General features: G+C 47.1%; 2 protein-coding genes across 2 annotated transcripts; both read left to right on the top strand.

Moving 5' to 3' along the window:
* Positions 1-1,082: 1,082 nt before the first annotated feature.
* On the top strand, positions 1,083-2,690 carry LOC114793793 (homeobox protein Hox-D9-like; the record flags this gene model as incomplete). The annotated part of the gene is made up of 2 exons (XM_028985924.1): positions 1,083-1,179; positions 2,069-2,690. Coding segments are annotated over 2 exons (345 nt in total), but the record flags the coding sequence as incomplete, so codon positions are not given.
* A 3,958-nt stretch (positions 2,691-6,648) lies between these two features.
* On the top strand, positions 6,649-10,659 carry hoxb9a (homeobox B9a). The gene is made up of 2 exons (XM_028985172.1): positions 6,649-7,288; positions 9,728-10,659. The coding sequence occupies exons 1-2, from the start codon at positions 6,775-6,777 to the stop codon at positions 9,961-9,963; spliced, it is 750 nt and encodes a 249-aa protein (XP_028841005.1). The 5' UTR covers positions 6,649-6,774; the 3' UTR covers positions 9,964-10,659.
* Positions 10,660-14,443: the final 3,784 nt, after the last annotated feature.

Below are 14,443 nucleotides of genomic sequence, written 5' to 3'. Positions count from 1 at the left end.
GTGTTGTTCAATGTAGTTTAAAATATTGGAAACCCCACACGGGGTTTCTTAAATTAAAGAGAATTTTTTTCACATCTTGTACATTTGCACAATGTAAAATATCAAAGTAAAACGCTAGAATAGCATCGGCGTGAACGTGAACGAGGAATATCGGGGTGACGTCATGTGTGTTTCGTTTTAGATTTCTCTGCCACAGTTTTTTTTTTTGTATTTTATCCATCTCGGGTCGGCTTGGCAATTACCGTTTTTAATTGAATCCGACAAAACCAAATGCGTCCTGCATGGGTGACATTTGACTTCGGCTTGTGCGCTTTTGTCTGATATTTTTGGTAAAGGATGCATTTGGACGTTATATTATATCGGGCCTATAGTCAAGCAAGCCTGCATTGCGCAACAGAATTAGAAAAAAAACGACAAGAGATGAACTAGTCACGGAACGTAAAAAAAAATGTGTCGAAATCATTTAAAGCGGATCGAGTAATTCCACGTGCGTGTTAGTGGCTTAGTGGGTTTTGTGAGCACGGACTTGCTGTGTCGGGAGCGCCGGAGCCTGGCGCCGCATGGGGAGGAGCTTGCCCGTGAACCCCGCGCGCCATTGGGCTCCTTTCACAGGAAGCAGCCAGCGGACGCTGCGGTGGTCGGATGGTGACAGCGACCCCCTCGTCCTCGTCAAAACATGCCCGGCAATGTCGTGCCCTGAAACCTCCGCCTTCGCCGCGTTCGCCGACGGGGTTCCCCCCGACCCGTGCGGACGCGTCCAGAACCCTTGGCTGTCCCCGTCCGGCCGCGACCCGAATTTCCTCCAGGCGAGCTGGCCCGAGCCGCCGCACTTGAACCCCGTCCAGGTGGACGCTTTCGGCGGCCCCTCCTCTTTCCATCTGGACTCGGACGCGCTCTTCCTGTCGCTGCCGGAGGTTCCGGTTCTCGCCGGTCCCGAGAATGGCGGCGGGGCTCCGTTTCGGGGTCATTTCCGCGAGGAGCCGCCCTGCACGGGTTTCCTCGCCCCCGCCGGATGTGACAGTCCGGACGTGTCCCCGGCCCGCGCGCTCACGGGCGGTGGCACCGGAAATCCAAAAGCACGGGGAGACACCAACCGAACCGACACCGAAGACTCGGACCCGAGCCCCGAGAACCAGGAGACACAGGAGCCCCTCGCCGAACTTCTGCAGGAGGCACAAGGTGGGTGAGTAAAAATCGAGGGACGTCTGGAGAGCGAGACACGCGCAGCGTGGAACAATAAATCGACACGGTTCGATACGCGCAGCCACACGGCCACGTCTGAAAAGATGAGAAGGACGGAAGGAAGTCGCGCGATTGTCGCCTTATATTGGGGATATAAAATCCCGCCACGACTGTTGCGTTTTATGCCTTTACGACGCGCACTAAAAGGCGGCTTCACAATGCTGTCCGGAAGCAGACATGTCCTGTCCAACAAAACGAAGAGGGGGGCAGAGAGAGAGAGAGAGAGAGACATTTTTATACCTTACAAACATTTCCGACCTCGGCTGTATTCCAGCAGACTGAAATCGATATTTTATCAATTGGCCACAACTAGCTTGGTCAGTGTTGTCCCATTTTTTATTCATATCGTAACGTTAATTTAAGCGCGCGCAGAGTCACGACGTCACCGTGCGTGAAAGTAATTTTAAGCGCAAAGGCTCTTGGTTTAAAGTCATTTGAAATTATTTTTTGTGACGTTCAATTTAATGGAAAGTGGGATTCTCTCCTCTCTCTCTCTCACACACACACACACACACACACACACACACACTCAGCACTGAATTATGAACAAATGCAGCTCAGGATCTACCTTTCAGTGGCAGATATGGACAGTTTCGTTTACAGAGCTGCATTTTCCACGTCATGTATATTCGTCCGTGTCTGTTTTTGCGTGGTCGTGGCGGTAAAGGTTCTGACTCCACATAGCGTAAATGATACTGTTGGTGCATTTCTTTCTTCCTCGGGTTGGAGTGATTATTATTTCCCGTCATAAAAAGATAAATGGCGCTCTGCTCGTGGTGAAACGAACCGCTCTCTCTCTCTCTCTCTCTCTCTCTCCCCTTCCCAGTGGGAGAAGACGCGGCTCCGTGGCTGTGCGCCCGGGCGGGCAGGAAGAAGCGCTGCCCCTACACCAAACACCAGACCCTGGAGCTGGAGAAGGAGTTCCTGTTCAGTATGTACCTGACTCGAGAGCGCCGCCTCGAGATCAGCCGCAGCGTCGACCTCACCGACCGCCAGGTCAAGATCTGGTTCCAGAACCGCCGGATGAAGCTGAAGAGGATGGCGAGGGAGAGGAGGACGCGCTTTCCCGCCTGACGGGATGTCGCGGGCCACGACCGAGCCGACCTGCTGCTTCTACTTCACAGCGATTGGCCCTGACGCGCGAAACCGCGCTGCGCGTTTTAAAACGCAAAATTCAATTTTGTTCAATTATTTCCCCGTCAGATTTACGGTTTCCAGAAGGTCGCCAGCTCCTCCTCCTCCTCCAACTTTCGGGGACATTTTTTTTTGATAAAAGGACTTGTCACGTGAGCACTATTTTATTTATTATTTAAGATGCATGGATGTGTAACAGAATGTCGTTTTTTATCGTATTATTACTGGAACAACTGAAGGTTGAAGCACAAATAGTGAAAAAAAAAAGTCAAATAAAACGTGAATATTTTGTAAAGCTTGTTTTGCGTGGCGCAGAGAGGAAGCATCATCCACGAGGAAACGTGTCGGTTCCCATCTTGCTGGAAACAGAATGAGAATTGGAGACCTGTTTTTCAATAAAGTAACAAATGTGCTTCAGACAGAAATTAACGTTTGGGAACGTTGCGCATTTTATTCTGTTCTTTTTGATTTATTTAACAAACATTTGAATATACCGGAAGTTTAAAGTTATAATTGGTATACTGTGGAAAAGAAAAGAAGGAAAAAAAGAATGGATGTCACGAGAAGCCTTTGAAATAAACGCATTTGGCTGCTGACGACAGGAAGATGAAAGATGGAAGATGGAAGATGAAAGATGAGATGTGAAAATCGTTGGCGGCAGTGGTGGTAATAGCAGGAGCCGAAAGTCAACGTTCACCCCGCAATTCCGAACGCCAACGCCTTTGTGCGCTTCGCGACCCCTGCCAACCGTCTGGCCTTCCGGGCCTACCGTGGGGGGTGGGGGGTCGGGGGTACCTTTGATACCCGATGTGACGTTATACAACCGATCAACGCAACACTTGTGTTGTATGTATTTCTACACTGAACACCGTTACGCTCCTGCTCGGTTTTCGCCGCCTGCGCCGTCCTGCCTGGATCTTGTGCTGCTCCAACTCGGCCTTTTCTCGTACTTTCACGCCACAAAGCAGCAGCAAGCACGCCGTGTTGAAACCATATTTCATAACCCGGCACGACGGGGGATCTGGAGGGTCCGGCGCAGCGTCTTCGACGGGGAAAATGTAAGAATAATAATTGTCTTTGTGCATCTGCTCCTGGGCCAGGAGGACGGAGCTGTTCGGTAATTTAGGTAGTTTCAAGTTGTTGGCCTGGAGTTTGAAATCGCAGGAACCTGAAACTGCCTGAGTTACTCCAGTGAAAAGCGCCCCCGCCCTCCCTCTGGGATCCACGCCGGACTGGGATCTGGTGAGGACCAGCTCTGGAAAAAGGTTTGTTCCCACCGTGATGCGTAATTCTCGACAGGTTCGTTCTCCCTGTCGAGCGGCGCGCATCTTAATCACTTCGACGGCCGGAGAGGCGAAGTCCCACGTTCCACGTTCCACGTTCCACGCACCGCTCCCTGGTAGTAAATTAGCACGCCGAGGACAAGGCGGCGCTGTTGTTATTCCCCTTTACTTCTTGAACTCGACGTTCCGGGCGCGGTTCTGGTTTTGTATATTGCACATTGCCCGTCTCAGACCATTTCCCCTGCGACACCCCAAACCGAGAGCGCACCCACACTTTCTCCACCGTGGAAAAAATGGGGGAAAAGTGAACTGTTTACGTGTTTTTATTGTGCATCTGCGCATATTAAAACCAAAACACAACATCACGGCCGAAGACCAATGCATTAAATACGAACACACCGCAGGCCGGATATTCTGATATCGTTTTTTCCGGTGAAGGTTGAGCTTCTGACATTGACATTAACTTTAGTTGTTGGGGTTTTTTTTCGTTGGATTTTAAGACTCTAAAAGCCTCGGTACCAACCAGGACCTCGTCTAAAACCTCAAAGAATATCTGACACGATTCAAAACGACTGATTTCGGGCTTGAGGTTAATTCGTTAATAACTCGACAGCCTCCCGATACTGAAAGGAAGGTCCAGGTATTCAATCAGAAATTTTATTTAGCAAAACAATGTCATATGTAACAAAACCAATAATAATAATAGTCATAACAATAAGAGCAAAAATACAAGAGGTTCTTATAAAACATTCATGTACAGTCCGGTGTAGCAGGATCCGACTGTAAGACGCTTTCAAGGGAGTCTGATAAATTCCATAAATGTAAATGTAAAAATCTTTGTTTTCCAGTTTTTCGGAAGGCGCGACAATAATTTACACGGGCAAGCAAATGCATCCATGCAAATATGCAGCAGTTAAAAACATTTAGTTTTTTATTAAACGGGATTATCGCGACGCCACGTGACAGTTACTTTTCGCTACTTGGCGTTTCATCTTCTGTCCTTACGGGATGTGTGAAGCAGAACCAGTTCTTTTTCCCCGGGAAACACACTTTAGGCCACAACAATGAATTTATGTTGGTCGGCTGGCGTCGTAAACTCGGGCCTTTTTGTACGCTGACAGCTGTATGGAAGCGAATATAAGGCCCTTCCCTGGGTTCGGAGAGCCGGTCCCACGCGCAGATGCGCACCTCGTTTCCAGAACATTCGAGAAGAGGGGACAGTCAGCCTGAACGAAGACGACACGAGGACATCACTCAATACTTTTACACACATATTCTATATATACATAAATGTATATTCCAACTGCTGACAGTTTTAACAATGCACCTGAAACATTATTCCACCGTTTGGAATACGTTGCCTATAGTTGATCAGAATTGGGCCAAATAAACCTGAGATTTGTCAAACCGAGGGCCTGTATGATTTATATAAAAAATGGCATTGAAATCATTAAAATATTTTCATATATGACATGACAATTATATGAACATACATATATATAATTTCAATCAGCTTTTGGGGTGAGTTGTGTAATTCGGTAATTGCTCGGTGTATGTGATTCTGTCCCCCGAGATCCTGCCCGGTCTGGAAGTGTTTTCCAGGCTGCTGAATACTTTTGGTCGGGATAATTGTAACGAGCGTCGCAGGCTGGATAATTTCAAGCCTTCTTTTTTGCGGCCCAGGCGACATTCCTGCAGAGTTTGTTGCAGAGATGCTTCTCATTACGCAATTGGCACGGTTTGCTCCTTGTTAATTGGGTGTGGCGAGTAAAATGATAACTGGCAGTGGAAAGGGTGCCGTGAAAAAGTGCGTGAGAAGTGCAACTAAGCGCTAGTGGGCTGATAACGGTGAAAACCTAGATAAATTCGGCTCGTGTTGCGTAAAAAAAAAAAGGTGCGTTGGCCATTCCCTTGATGAGACCATAAAAAGATAATCGTTGGGATCGAAAGGGAGGGGAAGGGGGTAGGCCGGCCACGTTCGCTGTGGACAGGGGTTCTGTAAGAAGTAACGGGCTTCTGTCTGCACCCCTGGCAGCACGACGTGGTGCGTCGATGTCTGTCCCCATATGACAAAAAAAAATAAAATAAATAAAGCCTGCATAAGAGCCCCATTTCGTTCCTATCGCTTCGCGCCGCGCACGCTGCTCGGAGAAGTCGATGGGAGGAAAAGCTACAGCCGAGTCGTTTACGGTCCCCGCCACAGGCAGTATATCAGGTCTATAAAAATCAAAGCTGCCTGATGTAGTACTTTATTGTAGTATTAAATGACCCACTCAAAAAAAAAAGGGAGCCCTCGCACTTCCTTCCAGAAACACGAGGGATTGTCGCCCGCCGGTGTTTAATGCTCTCGTTAAGCAGAAAATAAACACGCGAGAGTTAATTTCCCCAATAGGGGACTATTTTACCTCGCCGCTCCTTCCGCCGAGCCGTGCTTCGGTGACGTAGGGGGGGAGAGAACGATCTTGACCTGCGAATAAAATATCACATGACACAACGGCGGTTTATTAACATGGGAAGTATTCTGCAGTAAAGTTTTGATGGAGCGCGGCGAAGATGTGTTTATTCGTGAGCCTTTAAACTCGCGTTTAATTCGTAAGAGGGGTGAAGGGGGCGGAAAAAAAAACGGGGGTTGGGGGGCTTCTTTATTGCTATGACGTGGTAACACAGGGGGCTATGTGTCAAACTATCGGAGGAAAATCATGCGTTGTTCACGCGTTTAATGTTCTCACGTGGCCCGCAAGGTAGCGCCGAAAGTCGTGCGTAATTCACGCGCGGCTTTCGTGGGCCGGAATTTTCCTCGTTAAAGTCACGCCGCGATTATTGCACGTTTAATAAAAGAAAAGACAGAGAAAACGAAGAGCGGAAAATATTGGGTCGCGCCAGAGGAGGAGAGCGCCGCGCAACCCCTCTCGGCGGATTGATTTACGCCCAATTGACGCTTTATCAGGCTCGTGAAAAAAGTCTGACCAATCATTTCGCTGGAAGCTCACAACACAGCAGCCCGGCTCTACTTGGCGAGCGAGTTGAGAGGAGTAGCTCCCGGGGAAAAAAAAAACCCACTTCTGGCGCACAGCGTTTTCCCTTCAATGACCCGCGCGCCGTATAATGTCCGAGAATGTCTGTTTCTGGAACCCTGAGCAGCTATTATGTCGACTCCATCATAGGCCACGAGAGCGAAGATCCGACCTCGGCACGGTTCTCCAGCGTGCAGTACTCCAGTCCCCGGCAGCCCGGACCCGGCGAGCACCCCGAGTTTCCTTCCTGTAGCTTCCAGCCCAAACCGCCGGTCTTCAGCTCGTCCTGGAGCCCCTTCAGCCCCCATGCGTCCAACAGCTTGCCCACGGTGTACCATCCGTACATCCCGGCGCAGCCCGTGCCTTCCACGGACACCCGATACCTCCGCAGCTGGCTGGACTGCGCTCCGCGAGCCACGGAGTCCATGCCCGGCCAGGGGCAGGTCAAGATGGAGCCGCTTCTGGGACACCTCGGGGAGCCCCCCAAAATCGGCGGACACGAGTACATTCTGGAGTCCTCCGCGGCGCGGGACGTGAATTCCGGCCAGGGCTCGGGGTTCGAAGACAATAAAGACATTTGCGAAGGTAGCGAGGACAAAGAGGGGCCAGATCAAAGTAAGTTATAAAAGGAGGAAGTGGACAGTGTGTAAAGCGTTTAATGCTGTAATAAAACGACGAGAAGAACAACAACGGCGCTCAAAACGTGGCGAGTGTGCGCGGCGCGACGTGGATCTGCGAATGTTTACACTGCTTGTAAATTAATAATTCGGAATGCTGCTTGTAGACTGATCGGTTATGTACGTATAGCACTATATCTATCTATCTATCTATCTATCTATCTATCTATCTATCTATCTATCTATCTATCTATCTATCTATCTATCTATCTATCTATCTATCTATCTATCTATCTAGAAATACAGCATATAGATCGTGTTTTTTTTTTTTTTTTTTTTTACTACAGTTCAGTATAACGTTGCTACCCAAGCTGCTCACACCAGCGTCTATTTCTGTACCAAAAAAAAAAAAAAAAAAATCCGCGTTCAGCCCCCAGGTCTGGCTCCGCGGCGAGATGTTTTCCAATCTCCACGCAGCGTGATTTGTATTTAAAGAATAAAAAAAAAAACGTGCATGCACTTATGAAAACACATCACTCTTTCGGCTGGGTGGGTTAATGAAAGGAGAACACACGTCTCCCGTGGGTGGGGGATAAAATGACGGTGGTGGAAAGAAATCATATTGCGCTTTTTTTTTTTTTTTTTGAGGGGTTTTCCTCTTTGAGCGCCGCAGAATAAATCTGCAGGCGACTCCCGGGGAGACGCGCGTTTCTGGCCGAGACGAAGACTTATCGTCGGGATGTTCGTCATGGAGCCCGGGCGCTCCGGTGTCCGCGGTGGAGCGTGGGAGACCAGGAATGGTCCAGAGGGTTTTTTTACGTTTATAAACGGGCTTTGAGCTTCGGATGATTCATCGGACCTTCGGACCGGGCCAGACTGGGTCCTTATTCACAGACGCGTCTCACACAAAAGCTGCCGTGTGAAGCGGGAAAAAAAAAATCTCCATCCGCGCGGTTCAAGGACAAGAACATCACAAGCTGACAAAAAATAAACCCCGCCACAGGAAATAAATAAATACATTTAAATTGAATTTGCCCGTAGAGATAATGAAGCGAACATTGATTTGGTATCCGCGAGATGGGCTGAACACCCCCCCCCCCCCTCCTCTAATGCACCGTGCGCAACAGAAATCCCCTTTGTGTTGCCCTGGGCGGCATTCCAGAATAAACTACAGGAGGAGGCAATGAAGTTGGGAATTTGTGCGCTCTTTGTGCTCGCAGCGGCCCGCGAGAGGGAGAAAGTTATTGCTCTTGAAGTTTATTAAGTTATAAGAGGAGCCAACATCCCCATTAATTGTCGTATGTGGGCTCGCTGGGACAGCAAGGCGGGGAGAGAGAGCGAGAAGGAGATAGAGAGAGAGAGAGAGAGAGAGAGAGAGAGGGGTGAAAGAAAAGATAAAATACGACTGAGTCGTAACGCGGAGCAATAACCCTCCTGTTAATATGGAAGCTCAATTTCTGCGAGCGTTAAGGTGACGCTTCCGAGAGACGTCCCACGGTGGTGTCGCCCTGTCCCACTCGGTTTGGATCCCTTTACTGAATCTCAGAAGGGCCTCTGCACGTCACGTTTCTCGTCGGGGAAGCTCGTGTAGACACTTGATGTTGGTGTTGAAGAGCCTGTCTCGAGGCGTGGGGCGATAGGGTTTCCACGCGCCGCGCGCCTTTTCTCTTCCGGCCTTGGCCATAGCCTCCAGAACATTTCGTCTGAGTGATGGTGGCTTTCAGGAGCGGGAACAAAAGTCTCCTTTTTGCTCTGATAAATAGGGTTTTATGATTAAACCTCCCCACAGCACACAAAAAAACCCCCGTATTCAACACCAACCGTTGCGCTTTAAAATCGAATCGAAGTCGTTTAATAAAACCATACATCACTCTTATCGAACCATATTTCATCTCCAAAACCCCCAAACAGTTCATATTTCTTGTGGTTCGTGGACGCAGGTTCCGTGGAGGGATTTTTTTTTTTTGGTAGGGAGAGAAAATGAAAAGCGTGCGTAATATCGCTTAATTGCATTCGCATGGAAGTTGGTGAGTTATAGTCGAGCGGGTGGCGTGGCCATAATTGGCACCTTCTGACAGATACTTGGACGAGGCCGTAAAAAACAAGGAACCTCATCACATTTATAGATTTGTTTTCCCGTGCAGCAGCGAGTCTGAGGCATCGTCCCGGCGGCCTCGTCTGGCCGTGACTGTCCCGCTCGAAGTACAGTTGGTGGCCTCTGGTCGCGTCCATGTCACGCACGGGGTAAAGAAACAAGCTGGACATCTACGTTAGTGTCACGAAACGGAGCGTTTTCTGATGGTGTTGGGAGGCCGTGGGTCCGGAGGTGGACTGATTTACCTCCTTCTTCACCTACCCAGCGGCCGAGTATTTATCTACCTCTCTCCCTCTCTCTCTCTCTCTCTCTTTCTATTCTTTTTTCTGATTATTTTTACAGACGACCCGTCGGCTAACTGGCTCCATGCCCGGTCGTCGCGGAAAAAGCGCTGCCCGTACACCAAGTACCAAACCCTGGAGCTGGAGAAGGAGTTCCTCTTCAACATGTACCTCACGAGGGACCGGAGGCACGAGGTGGCCCGACTGCTGAACTTGACGGAGCGACAAGTGAAAATATGGTTCCAGAACAGACGCATGAAAATGAAGAAAATGAACAAGGATCAACCGAAGGAGTAGAGAGGGATGCTTCTTTACGCATGCAAACACACACACCCACACACACACACACATACACACCCACACACGCAGCTTGTACGCAGAGAGTCTGTCCCAGTTTGTACAACAGCTCTCCGGTCTCAGAACCAGAGTGACGTTAGACCCGGCCTCTCGTGCAGAATTTTACTCTTATTACTTATTTATTACTTGACGCACTGCGCCAGCGCTTCGCTAGAGCAGGCCTGGAGTGTGTGTGTGTGTGTGTGTGTGTGTGTGTGTGTGTGTGTGTGTGTGTGTGTGTTTTTTTTACGAGTTGTCGGGCGCGGAGCGCGTTCGCCGCCTGCGTTTTACTCATCTTTTACTTCTCAAGTCATTCCTTTCTAACATAAGCCCCCCCCCTCTTTTTTTCGTGACGTTTTAAATTTAGACGTACAACGACGTCAACGAATAGGTTAGGCCCTATTTAAAAATATACATGTTTTGACTATATTTAATTGCCTCTCCCCGTTAGATGACGTTGGTTTTAATCATAGATGTACTTGTGTGTAGTGTTTCTTCACAAATTAACTTTCTAATTGGCATAATGAGTCTACAGGGGTTTAATTAAATACATTGTTCTTCTCGTTTTTTATTATTATTACGAAAGTACGTGGGAGGCCTATTACATTGTTGTTGTTTTTTAAAATCATGTATCATATTATTAAATACTCACTGTAAGGATTCTGAAAACGGTATTAAAATGATGTTTTTTTTTTTGTTTTTTAAGTTAAATCCCAGGCTATAGATGTTGTCCTCTTGTTTTTTTTTTTTTTAATTTTACTTCGCCCGTCGGATTGAGGTTACACGTGTGAGCAGCCCTGCTTCTAGACGTTTCTCTCAGCGTCCTGCGAACCATTTAGATACGTAATACGTTCTGGACCATTCCTTCATTCGCCAAAGTCTCCCTAATCGCGCTGAATGTGCCAGTATCCCATGAAGTATTATTCATTTTTTTGTAAGTAAATGTAAAACATGCGAATAGGGTAAACGTTAGTTTAGACACTTCATAGCATGCTTCTTATGCGGCGCTTTCTTTCTCAACTGTCCTAGCTGTCCTATAAAAAAAAGTCCCCTCTCGCAATTCAAATTGAGTTTTTTTTTTGTATGGAATGCGTTTTTTAATAATCCCCAAAGTGCGGGTTTTGGGGAGACGAGCCTCTTACTTGAATGAGCAGGTAGAACTAACCTTTGAACTGTTTGCTTTTGTTTACATGTCCTTGTCCTGAATGCTTTGAGACTTTGAGAAATGCATCGTCCAATAAAATGTGTTTTTTTTTCCCCATTACGGTTATTATTTTATTCTTTTGCACGATGTGAGCCTGCTGCTTCCTCTGTGTTCTATTCTGAGGGACTGTGGACCTTCTCCCACGCAGGCCTTCAGCCAGTAACACCTTCCCTTCACTACAGGCTTCGCACGTCGCTCCTTCCTCCGGCGTTCGGTTTCTTTTTGGCGACAACTGGACCCTCTTTGTTGTAAATGTTTTAAAGACCCCCCCCCCCCCCCCCTGCTGTAAACCAGTCTACGTCCAGTTCTGAACTCCATGCATTTTGTAACGTCTCTCCTGTCACTGCTGATGCTGGACTCGTATTAAACGTTTACACAGAAACGTGTCTGAAGACGTCGTCTTTTCTTGCGACATCCGGCTCCTGCGTGAACAGCGCGTGGAGCACACGACCAATTTCTATTTCGACCCACATTTAAAGTCGTGTCGCATCCATCTCGCCATGTTTTATGTCCCCGTGCCGTTTGAGGACACATATTTGCAGCAGGCCGCTAGAGAGCAATGCGTGTGATGTTCCGTTTTTTTTTTTTTTTTTTAACAAGGGACATGTGTCTCAAATATGCTCCCTCCGCGTCCGGAATCGCACATGTACACACATGTGCGCGTCAGGAGACGCTGGCCGGGTTCTCCCGAAGACGCCATCTCTTCGTGACACTCACAGAAAATTATTCTACACGTATAAATAATAATCAGAAGAGAAACGGGGAGCCGCGGCCTGAGGTAAGACGCGCCGGAGACTCCGCTGGGATGACGGGACGGCCACTGGTCTGTTCCCGGCCGGCCGTAACTGGCCCTCGATGCATTTTCTTTCTCTCCCCCCCCTCTCTCATTCATACTTGCCTGGTGAATTATTTAAACGTAAAATCGCCAGATGTGCGATATTGTGCAAGCTTGGGCGTCCAAGGTCTGCCGTTTTAATTCAACTTAATTGATTTCTTTTATTAGCGTCTTATTGGCGAACCGTTAATTGACCATCAGAATCGAAGACTCCGTCATTCTGTCCCATTTCCCACGTTCGGCCCCTTTCTTACACCATTATTTTGAGCCTTTCGGAGAGGAAGAGGATATGAGGTCTCGCTGAAGAGGTGGGGATGGGAAGTCGACTGTCATAAAAAAGAGAAAAGAAAATTCAACGCGGTGCGCTGCAATAAAAGGGGATATAACGGCAATAAAAGTTTATAGGGTATAAATTTCTGAAGGTTAGAACCTAAACGGCTGTAAAACAAACATTGAAATCGGGTGGAAAAAATTGGGAATAATAATAATTAAAAAGAAGAAGAAGAAGAAGAAGAAATTCCCTTGATTTCCGCGCGGAACGTTTCGTCGCGCTGCGCGCCGTCCTTTCCTGCATTTGTCGTTTATTGTCGGCAGCATTTGTTGTTTAGGCTGCAGATTCCTCGCGAAGCTGGGGGTGGGGCGGGGGGATCCGCGCTTCCAGATGACCGGCCCCGCGGTCCAGTTTGTTCGACGCCTCCCTTTGTTCCATTTCCGAGCGCGCCCTCGGTGCCTTATAGCGGGCCATAAAACGTCACAAAAAGCATTTCTGGCGAGACGTCTGGGATGAGCGGCCTTAATCTGTTTACAACCCTGCAGCCAGGCGCTGCAACCCCCCCACCCACCCAGAAGATCAGATTGGGTTGTCCTGGGATCAGATACAATGGCTGGTTGCCACAGAGCAGTTTCCTTTTATCCCTTTAAACAGAAATTTACCATCTTTTGCGCGTTTTTTTTTAAACCAATCGTCACGTTAAACGCGTGGCCTGCTACTGCAATAATTATGAAATGTTTCGACGGATAACAAGGCTATTAAAAAAATTACTTTGAATGAAATAAATCTGCAATGCTATCATTTCTGGTGATCCTTTTTTTTTCATCGGATTTCAAGGGAAATGTGAGGTTCGTGTCTATATATATTCACGAGTTACAGAACTTATTTGCTTTACTGAGACGGTTCCATTTCACGCATATTTAAAAATGTCGACAGCAGGTAGCAAGTCCTCGTTTGATTGATTCAGTGGACTCAGTGCAGTAACAACCTCATGATAAATCCAACACACACAACCACATCCCAAAAGTGTCCTAAAATAAAAAAGTCTTCGCGAATAATAAATTATTTGTGTGCAAAGCGCGATGCCATTTCACGCTAGTTTAGGAATGAAGTCGGCCTGCCTCAACATAATCGATGAAGGTATTTCAAGTAAAGCGTGTATATTTAGATATTTATTACCTTCTGCGGCTGCTCGAGGCCTACAGTGGTCCTGCTGTAAACTGTGGGCGAGAATAAAAATAAATTCTCTTAAAAAATGCTGCAACATGTATAGTTAATTTGTGTTTCGTTTGCCAATCGTGGCGCAATCTTTTATTTATTCCATTTATTTTAATTACAGATTAAAGTCAAAACGCGCGTAAGGTCCAAGAATCCTGCGAAAATAAGGCGACGGCAGAACAAAAAACTGAATCCAATCCTCATTCAAGCTCAATGTCTATAGATTTTATAAAATACATTTATATTTTGTATATCATATATTTTTCTGCATGTGTAAATACATATTCTGCATCCCTCTAGTTTAGTTTATATTGTCCTATTTCTAGCTGTTTGATATTATTTTTTATTTCCATTTACATTTACTAGATTGCTCCAAGTAAAAATAAATGTGAGTTATAACTTGTGTTTCCGTTAAATGTTTAATTAAATGTACGTTCAAACGTTTAATGAATAAAGGTATTCCGGAAATTAATGTTTTGTGTATATGTGTTGTATTGGGAATGTATTTATGAATAAATAAGATAACAGTGCTTTTTTATCTTACAAGTCCCCCAATGAATTAGTCGCAATTTCACCAAACCTTTAATTCCATCAAACTTCATTAATTTACCTTGGTAAATAATTCGTGCCCTGGCGTTGCCCTCCTCAGGCACCGCTTGCAGTTTCCACTATTGGCCGCTTGATGGCACTGCTGCTCCACCAAAGAGAGGCGCTTCCCGCCGCCGCTCTCCCGTACACTTGACTACCGAGGCTGGAGCGGAAAGGCCCAGGCCGCGGACCGCTGGTGTAATATCTCAGAGTGGAAAATGTGCAGATATTTTCCTTGAATTTCCTTGTCTTTCCTCTGAAAGGGAAAAAGAAACTAAATATATAGACCCATATTTAAAAATCTCTCTCTCTCTCTCTCTCTCTC

This window comes from Denticeps clupeoides, chromosome 7 (assembly GCF_900700375.1).
Source record: "Denticeps clupeoides chromosome 7, fDenClu1.1, whole genome shotgun sequence".
Lineage (NCBI taxonomy): Eukaryota > Metazoa > Chordata > Actinopteri > Clupeiformes > Denticipitidae > Denticeps > Denticeps clupeoides.
Note: the sequence above shows the minus strand (reverse complement) of the source record. Positions and strands in the feature narration are given on the sequence as shown.

What these genes read in the sequence shown, in the direction of transcription:
- hoxb9a (XM_028985172.1), top strand. Translation starts at nt 6,775, where the DNA reads ATGTCTGTTTCTGGAACCCTGAGCAGCTATTATGTCGACTCCATCATA. An exon ending in CAAAGAGGGGCCAGATCAAA is followed by an intron (nt 7,289 to 9,727) that starts GTAAGTTATAAA and finishes TTATTTTTACAG; the next exon opens with ACGACCCGTCGGCTAACTGG.